Raw genomic sequence first — 10,239 nt, 5'->3', positions numbered from 1 at the left:
TTCAGACACGCGAAACGCACCCTGCTGACCTCTGTCTCCGGTGTAGCTTCCAGCGTCTGTTCCTCGACCTCCATGGGTCCAAATATCTCATCTAAATCCGCGTCTGTTATCTCTTCCATGTAGAAATTAGGCAAACTCTCCATGACACAAGAAGGCAAGATGGCGGACCAAAAAAATAAAATCGTCTGATCCTTGGTCTGATTCAGTCAGGTGATGTGGGCGATACCACTTTTTGTAGGGGTGTCAAAATAAGTATGGTTTTTGCTCTCCCGTTCAAATTCTATCTATTTACATATACATTTCATACTCACACACATTTTAGTTTATATGAAGCTTAAAAAAAAAAACATAATTTTGTCTGACCAGGAAACTGCTATGAATATTAACAGAAAGAGCTGTGTACCCCTATATCATTATGGTTTCACCCATGGTTTATGGAGAATAACGCACGGCTGAGCCATGGTTTATCGGAGAATAAAGCACGGGTAACGGAGGCCTCTGATTGGTCTACGCCACCCGGCTATATGATAATAAACATTAAAGGGTAACGCATGCGAAGGATCAACGCATTTAGTCTGTAACAATGAATCTCTTTTCTTTCCCAGCTAATGAAAAGAAAGAGATTCATTGTTACAGACTATTACTACTAAGACAAAGTTCACCCAATCTGGTACACAGTACGATACATTCCATGAATTATTGTCATGTCCAACTACCATATCTGATTACGTAGGCCAATTTCTGTACACTTTATTTTATAATCGAGACCATATCATCAATACATGAACATATTGTAACTCATATACTGTATAGATAGTAGTTTGTAGTGAGAAATGTAATAAGATTGTATTTCTGTATTTCTGCCAAACATTGTACCATGTACGATTGTCGAGCAATAAAGTTCATTCATATTCATTTAACCACAGCTGACTGTGAAAGATTTGTGCATCTTCTTGTTTGAAAAAAAAAATCAATTAAAGACACCTCGAACAGGTTGTAAAAGACTATCTACCGAAATCAACGTTGAAAGACTGAAATGTCTTGGCCATTGAGAATGCACTACACAAAAATGCATTTAACAGCCCTGAATTAAAGACCGTCTAGGAAAAGAAACATGCAGAGGCAAATCCAACACCACTTGGAGAAGAATCATGAAGAATGACCGGCCATGGGACTATCCTGGCGACGAGTAGAGAAGGATTGACCCAGATGGAAAGTTTAAATCCTGGCCATGTCTCGCAAGGTGAAAAGAAGATGAGTAAGAAGGTAAATCCGAAAGACATTAGAAAGACAGTGAAACACGAATTACCCGTTTGCTAAGTTCTGTTTGATCTCCAGAAGGTTGAGTGCCTTGGGATGTCTCTGGTACTGAAGAGCGGCGTGATAGCGGACGTGCTCCTCCTCATCAAACAACGCGCTGTCCAGGAGAAGACTCGCGGCCTGGGGTGGGATAGGGTCTATCATTGGATGAATGAATCAAAGGTCTAAGAACCTTATAAATGTTAATTTCTCTGTCTTACTACGTGTAGGAAGTAACAGTGATGTTATTAGTCTAGATCTTTGTAAATGGAACCACAAAATAATGGCTTAACAATAGAATAGAATAGAATAGAATAGAATAGAATATAATAGAATATCGTTGGCCTTACGACAAGTATAAAATGAGCTGCCAGAGTTCATAAGATCTCAGGTGGACATTGTTCGTTATGGTAATGTCATGTTTGTGGGGTAAATCTTCATTTGTGGTAATAGATAACAAGATATTGAAGGTGCCAAATTACAAATGTAGATGGGGAAAATTAGGCCATTCCAAAAAATGCATTTAGACTTTGTTGGACGATGTTATCATAAATGTTTCCAACTTGTAAGTAATTGATCTAGATAATCGCCAGCGGTTAATATACGTAAGATCCAGATAAAATAACGCGGCAAAATAGCCTTGTTCGAAAGATGCAGTTTCCATGATCTTCAAGGTACAGCAAATGTTAAATATTAGATATAGAAGTACATGTACAAATAAATTATAATTTCATAGTCAGCTATGCCTGACATCTAATTAAACAGGATTAGACAGGATTACGCTAAATTATCTTTAAGTTAACTCACCTCGCGGTGGTCAAACTTCCTGATTGCATTCAGCGCACTTCTCCGCAGCAGTGGTGGACTGTCTGTGTTGTTTACGTAACTCAGGAGGTGGTCAAACGAGCTGTCAAACCCAGCATTCCCGAGAGACTCCAGGAGTGTAGCTTTACCGTGGTAATGTTTGCCTAGTTCGTCAGCAGTTAAGGTGGAACGCAGTTGCCGGTGATGCCAAGGATCTATAATAATCATATTTATAATTAGGACGCTTTTAAATCAGGGTAAGGGTTATTACTTCCGACCTCAAGTAGAAGGTAATAAGCTAGCTGATATAGCTAGCTGCGCCGCGTGCTTGCAAAGCTGGTGTGTTACGCCGAAGGGCGTTTATACTGGCTATACTGATACAGATACAGATAAGAAAGTATTGTTTTGGGTGTCTGAATTGTAGGTTTTATAGTTTTATGTAAAAAAAATAGCGACGGTTGTATGGAGGGTGGCTTTAGCAGCAGATTCATAGAAAGGTCAAACCTGACGGTGACCCAGCACGCGTCAGTCAGAGTGGGAGGTATATGGAGGAATTCAGGAAGTGGTTGAAAACACTAGTTAACATTGTAAAATCTCCTACTCTGTTAATTTCAATATATCAAAATCAAAACACTTTCTAGAAGTCTCAAATCCACGATTTTGTGTTCGTAATCCACCAAAGGAAAAACAATGTAATTATTTCACATTTTAATTTAGTGCTACTCTACCAGCTACCTTCCTGCAAAGTTGTTGACACAATGCTTAGATTCTATAGATAGATTTAATACTAAAATATATTAGGATATTCACTCACCATGGATCCCTAGGCTGTCCTCCAGTTTTCCAACAAGGCTTTTTGCTGTCACCTTATCCGTTTCCCCAAGTCGGTCGGCGACAACTCCCAGTATGAGAACAGCCGTGTTGTGGACTAACCATTCATCCTTAGGATCTATATATATACACATGTACATCGGTACCAAACGTTGAATAAAAAAGAAGACACAGGCATTCTATTGGATGTAGTTAGATGTACATATATAAGATAATAAAATATGATTTGATATAATATAATATAATATAATATATACTACAACAAAATTATCACTTATAATTCATATGTATGATAAATGTCTAAAATGTAAATTTGAGTAATGTCCAAAAAGTCTATTTCTTCAAGTGATACGTGAATCCAATTGAACAATAGATCTGGTTACCAAACCCATTATAGCTCCTGAGTCCTATATCCTATTTGCGGGAGGGTAAAATAGATTTGGTAACCAGGCTGATTAAACAATGGATTAATGATATCAATAGATGACTATCAATGAGATGATAACGTGTTTTGATAAAAGATTGCACAGACTAAAACATTTCTTAAATCCAAGCCATTTAAACGTATGGCTTAAATGTATGATTTTTGTTGATTAGACATTAGACTGTATTTTGATTAGACAAATTACACGAATGAACTGTCCTCCATACCTTCATACTCGATGTTTCTTGCGAAGCACAGGTCCTCAAGAGCTCTTACAAAATCCTAAGAATGATACATGTATACCGATACGTTTTAATTACCTCTGACAAGATAAACGACAGATCATTGAACAACTAGTTGGTCAGGTTTGGTTTGGTTCGGTTCATTCCGATCTCCATTAGTAAATACATCCACTAACCTTCCTGGAGTCCATTTAAAACAATATTATACAAAACATAACGGAATTGAATAAAGAAATAAAACAGAATTGACAAGAAATACAACAGAATTAACAGAAGACTTAACATAAACTGAACTAAAATCATTAGCAATTCATATAAATCAACTGTACAACAGGTTACAACCAAATATAATACATCTGATTAAAGAATTTAATGATGCAATTAAAAACTCTAAAGTTAAAGCTTACATGATAACTAGTAACTATTAACTAAATGTTATTGCTATTTATTGGAATAAATTGGTAACTTGCTTGAGCTTCATAAGAATTACATTTACCATGACAGGCGGGGTGGTCATGCTGACAAAACTGATGAGCATACGCTGGATGAGTTTTGCTGGAGCTCCCCTGGCCTGTAGAACAGTCTTAGTCAGGAGCCGCTGTGCTGCTTCAGTACCGAGGGTACCCAGGGTGTCCACCATGATGTTACAGTTGTCCTCTTCAATGGAGTTTGAGTAGTTGACCTTAACATACTGATGTACCAAGACACCAAGGTCATTCTCCGACAACCGGTCCATTAGATCGACAAGCTGAAGGAAACACTGCCGTCTTTGCTTTGATTCTGAAACGGTGCGACAGGTAAAATGTCCTTTTATTAGTCAATTGACCAATATTTCGTATTATTCTTTTTCGTAATGACGTTATATTGTTTTAGTATTTGAAATGATACAACTTACAAAAAGTATAAGCGGCATGTGTGTTTTATAGATATAATGGTTTAACTGGTGTTACTATAAACCCAAACACAATCAACACTAAACTGATCGAAGTAAACTTGCTGGGGGTTTCCAACAGTCATCTTAAATGTGATGTCTTGCTTTAATTCCAAGTAGTCATACCAAACGTGATTCATTACGAAATCTATCAAACTTAATCTGGACAATAATTTGAATTCATTCGCTTCTAAAACACATCATCATCCTACCTTCTCTCCTGCTGTGACTCCTCACACATGTTATATTCCCGAAGATGACATCCTTTATCTGCGCAAGGTCAAGTTCAGGCAGCTTCGGCTAAAACATTCAACCAAGATATGCTTAGCAATCATAAAGTCTTGTTTTACAAACATTTAATATAATGATACCAAATACAAGACAAAGCAAAATATTCTGGATGAGGATATCTGATATTGATATTTACTGTCATTTCTGTGCACATTTTCCTCAACATTTCGTACTTGAATTCTTGAGATATCCCCGAAACAAGCTACACCAGGAGTTTTACGAAAAATAGCGTTCGTTTTATTTTAGCGACATTGCTTTTTTGCCTCACAGATACCGGTATGGTCATGGAATAGGGCTTATTCAATTTACTACATGAAAAAATGACCATAAATATGACTTTCAAAAGCCAATCTTCCAGCAATGAAATTGCTTTGGGCGCTTTAGAGAGCATTACGAGAAGGTGTCATATATGATGACTGTGCTTTAGCCTAATAATAAATATATGTGAATAAATGAATAAAAAAATATCAATACCAAAAAAGAATATTACTAACATGTATGATGATAATACAGCCAGTGGTGAGGTTGGAGGGTGGAGTGACGTCATCAGCAAACGGTTTTATCCCGACAAGGGTCATGTGACTTGAGGAGTTCGCATGCATGATGGGAAGATCTAAAACAAGCGCATAAATATCTTCAAACGGACCGAAAAGGTTAAATTTAGAACAAATAACATAAAAAGGACTTGTATCAGGCATATTTTGTCCACTGTGTAAACAATGATTTGCATGGGCAAAAAATAATAAAACAGGTATAACTTACCGACTGAGTCTCCCTGAAACTGTTTGTGTTTTTCTGGATCTCCTGGTAAACCAGCTCTTGGGTTGAACCTAATAACAAATTTGCAAACATAAAAATTCATAAATCTTTTCATTTGGTAACTGCGTTTAGAAAATATATCAATATGTCCACATATCTGTCTCTTTTCGTAATTTCATGAAACAGTTATAACAAGACTTTAGTGATCTCATACCTCCATGGAATATATGAGTTTTTGTAAACGCTTTTTTTTACACAGTATACTACAGAACAGAACAACATAACACAGGCTTTTGTTTTTAAACACACAACTAATACAGTAGCACCTTTGGTCTGAAATAGGTCAGCCTTTTCCAGAGGGAGAACCTCATTAATCAAACCGGCGCGACCGCTGGTGTTTTGTTGCACAACCGGCACATCTGTTTTCCCTGCCTTACAAAACCGGAAGTTCTGCTGCAGTACCAATGTCAGCCACCAGGAGGCCCATATTGAAGCTTGCCCTTTGTCTTCCTAAGACCTACCAGCATATCAAATATCATCACAATCCATGAAGGCGTACTGAAGTTATGCTGACTACAAATGTGCGGAAACACAAGCACACACACACACACACACACACACACACACAGACGCGCCAAAAACAATACCTCCATTTTTTATTGAGGTAATAAACATCTTACCCCTTTTTGGTCTCTCTTGGAGCAGTGAAGGCTTCATCGACGAGAACTGTTCGAGCGATTCCCAGCTCGGAGCTGTAGGTTATTTTCTGCAAAGACGTAATTCATATAAAGTTAATAAGTTAAGATCTGCTACGTTTTAAAGATAATTCGTTCATATATCATTTACACACAAGTAATTTCTTAACACGTCATCTTGGCATTCTAATAACTTTTACGTTGACAAAGTGGCTACAATATCAAAATTATAATAGAAAGTACCTTTTCATGTTTCACTTTTGCATTCTCCACAACGTGTCCATGCTTGGTTCTATGGAACACCAGTCCTTCAGGTGTAGGGTTGACTTCGTAGGTAGATGCATGGTCACCTAGAGAACACAGATGGATCGAGAAAATAAGATTACTACCATAAATACAAAATACAAAAATATACGTCTTTTATGATAAAACCTATACATTTGATTCAAACGTTGACTTGATTTCACGACCATTGAAATGGCAAACGTGTTAAAACACGTTTGCTACATCTCTTCACATACCTTCATGTCCGGTTTCATTCAGTTGGTACAGCCAAGTCTGGCGCTTCTCAAGAACCTTAGAAAATAGAAAATATTGAAATAGAACAATGCTTTAATTATTCCTAGCAATGTCTTAAAAGTGTTTTTGGCGTTGTATGGGATCGGGAATGATAGCTGCTGTTACAGAAAATGTAGGAAAAAAGTCAACATTACCATACTGCAGTACTATTCACTGACGCTGCTTGTCGCTTTTGTGCTATATGCTGCGTTTTGGTACTCTTTGCGTACGTGTGATTATTAATACACGTTAAACTAGGTTTAGCAGATACACAACTACAAGTGTTACTCCAGCGGAAGACAACACACCTTGTCACTTGCATGAAGCCTCGCAGACAACGTTCCTATCAGCGCCTTCTTGATGTTGAGAACCTCGAGGTCTTCGTCAGGCGGGTGGAAGACCTCAGTAACCTCGCCATGGCGAGACATCAGGAACGAAAACCTGGAGGTCAAGAGTACCTACATTAGTGAAGGGTATAAACATTTTAAACGGTTAACTATGATGCTATGATTGCCATTCTGGCTTAAACTTTTGCAATGAGATATGCTGTTTAGCAATTACTATATTTAATCCTTTTCTCACTTGATAAATATAAAAACAAAGTATAGGACTATCTATATGTTGTATACCACCATAACACTATACGAGTTATGTTTAAGTAAACTCTCATGTGTTAAGATATATGATACCTGTGCTGCACGTTTTTAAAAAGCTTTCAGTAAGATCCGTCACATTTGGGCTATTTGAGATTGTAAATTAAATGCTTGCAAAACCCACCATCCAGATGTGTCCCAATGTCTTGAATGATCATTTCGCCCTGGAAAAAATAACAACAGGGACATTTTTAGAAGAAACTCAAATGAGTGGAAACTAAATCTTGAATAAATAATAGATCATTTCTACCAGCAAAACATGAACCCGTCTTTGCATCTTCTTTGAGGCAATGAAATAGTTTGATTAGGAGGCTTAACGGCATTTAAATTTGTGTAGAATACTAGAAAGAACTAATGTTTACAATAAAACGATGCTCACCATTTGCATGCTGAGAAAATCTCTCAATGTACAGCTGACAGAGATGATCATCGGCAGAAACATTCAACACTCGAACGTGTACCTGTTGAGGTGAAGCCATACAGAATTTATAATCAAAACTAGAACCGGGGTGTCCGCCTTTATAATTAAGGCCCTTCAATTCCCACTAAATTCTAGGCAACGTAACCAATTCTGCCGTATCGTGATCCATACAACCGGGCCGCCATGTGGCTCACATGTTCGGTGAGGCTGCTGGAGTAACACAAGCGTTACCCTTTTATACAAGTTTATACAAGTTTATTAAAAGTCCAAAGGAGCTCGGAGGGCAAAAATTGCCCGATTTATGTCCTCGTTACATAATTCATGAATCAATGTACACATCACAAAATTTTACATTACAAGTAACGTTACACGCAGAATATCTTAAAAAACAGCATCTTAATTACAACTTAAATCGATCCATAAAAGCAAAGCGAACACACTTAAGCGACGGTCACAACTCGCCGTACGTGCTTCTGCGTGCTGTCTACGTGCAAAAACGTGGGCAAACGTACGGCATCCGTGCGTGGTGAGTACCGCCTCCGTACGGAATCCTACGGATTTGGGAGCACGCAGACACGCCGTAGAACCTTAAGTGAATGTAATACTTTTTCTACGTGCGGTCTGCGGATTTACCACACGTGCGTGCGAGTACGTGCGACGCGCGTGCCCCGTACAGCCTATGAGCGTGCAACGTACGGACTCCGTGAGTCTAACTTCACTATTCTCACGTGCAATTGCTGTACGGACAGCGCACGAAGCACGTCAGTGCCACGCACGGTGCTTGCGTCATTCGTGCTTACTCCTCACTTCCCAGTTGACCTGCTCAATGACCACGCAGAACACACGTGCACCATACTAGGTGCTCCGCACGTGCAACGCACGCGCAACGCACCTTATTTCTACAGTATATAAAGACGACTTGACGGGCGACTGCCAACTCGTCTCCAAGATGCCCAGGAAGGCTCAGAAGAAGTCTACCAGACAAGATCCAAAGAAACGGGCCGCGGAAGACACCAGGGCGGCTAGAGATGATGAAGTTAACAGGAGGTGCACGCACTTACAACGTGCGAGTGAGTAAGGAAATCGTGCGCACGCCGCACGTGTAGGTACGGCCTGTACGCGGCAACGTGGCAATCGCACAGAGATCGTACGTTGTAAGCACGTACAACTCACTTACCACTTGCGCAACGTACGATGCACGCAACCGCTGACGGTCAGGCGTGTCGTGCAGACCACGTACGTACACCTTGCGAGTGACGTACTCCCTCGGCCGGCCACCCTACGTTTGCAGAAAAAACGTAGCAGACGTAGCCATGACAAAAACGTACGGACAAAAAGCACGCACGGCGAGTTGTGACCGAGGCTTAAGCATTACATATATACAAACTAATTACTGTGTTTCAAGTGTTGGTCTGTTGTTGTACAAACGGATATCACAGTGCAAGAAGGGATTGTGCAGTCTCTTTGTACGAGCTGGAGGCAGACTGATCCTCTCAGCGTTTCTCAGGGACAGTCCTGTTGCTGCAGACCTAGTGGGCGGAACCAAGTCGTTTAGGGGGTGGTCATCTCGCAGCATTCGCTCAAACAGGTGCACTGCTGCCTCCTCCCTCCTCGTCTTTAGTGTGAGCAGATCGGGTACGCTCTGACGTCCTCCCAGGGAAAAGATGCGGAGGGCACGGCGTTGGACCCTCTCAATGGCCATTTCTTGCTCCTTGCTGCACCCTACCAACAGCACATGACAATATTCGAGGACAGGTCTTACTAGTGCCAGGTAGATTTGCACTAGATCCGTGACACTAGTGCCTTCCTATGTGAGCAGGCACAGGTAGTGCAGTTTCCGCGATGCCTTGCTTGTCATGGCAGTGACTTGCTCGCTGAATAAAAGGTTTCTATCCAGGATGAAACCAAGTCCCTTCGCCGATCCGACCGATGGCACAGGTTGGCCGCCCAGGGTGATCGATGGAGGAATGGGAACAGATTTACTGAAGCAAGTCTGTAGAAGCTGGCTCTTGGAACCATTCAGGATCATCTTGTTTTCCTCCGCCCAGTCGTCAAGGTGAGAAGTCTCCGCCGCCACGGTTGTATCACGCTCATAAAGAGTAGAAATAGGTTGGGAGAGAGGACTCCGCCCTGTGGCACACCTGACGGCGTACCCTTTGTGACAAGATTACCGAAAACAGTGATTATGGTAACGCGAGCTAAAACGGCGCCTATGTTTAAAGCGCGTAGGTAGAGGGCGGGCTCGATGACCTGCCCAACTTGGCCGGGAGTGGGTAGGAAGTGGCGGGGGGAGGGTAGGAAGTGGCGAGGGGAGGGTAGGGAGTGGCGGGG

The 10,239-nt window shown here is 40.5% G+C and overlaps 1 protein-coding gene across 1 annotated transcript in view; it reads right to left on the bottom strand.

Annotated features, from left to right (window-relative positions):
- Nucleotides 1-10,239, bottom strand: part of LOC109476464 — a 105,783-nt gene that overhangs the window by 90,532 nt on the left and 5,012 nt on the right. Inside the window, 11 exon segments of the mRNA XM_019777398.1 lie at nucleotides 1,310-1,440; nucleotides 2,107-2,318; nucleotides 2,918-3,052; nucleotides 3,586-3,640; nucleotides 4,097-4,380; nucleotides 4,744-4,831; nucleotides 5,585-5,652; nucleotides 6,798-6,852; nucleotides 7,143-7,275; nucleotides 7,612-7,651; nucleotides 7,867-7,948. Of these exon segments, the coding sequence (XP_019632957.1) occupies nucleotides 1,310-1,440; nucleotides 2,107-2,318; nucleotides 2,918-3,052; nucleotides 3,586-3,640; nucleotides 4,097-4,380; nucleotides 4,744-4,831; nucleotides 5,585-5,652; nucleotides 6,798-6,852; nucleotides 7,143-7,275; nucleotides 7,612-7,651; nucleotides 7,867-7,948 (1,283 nt within the window).

Source organism: Branchiostoma belcheri, unplaced genomic scaffold (assembly GCF_001625305.1).
Source record: "Branchiostoma belcheri isolate BF01 breed outbred unplaced genomic scaffold, Haploidv18h27 scaffold38, whole genome shotgun sequence".
Classification (NCBI taxonomy): Eukaryota; Metazoa; Chordata; class Leptocardii; order Amphioxiformes; family Branchiostomatidae; genus Branchiostoma; species Branchiostoma belcheri.
Note: the sequence above shows the minus strand (reverse complement) of the source record. Positions and strands in the feature narration are given on the sequence as shown.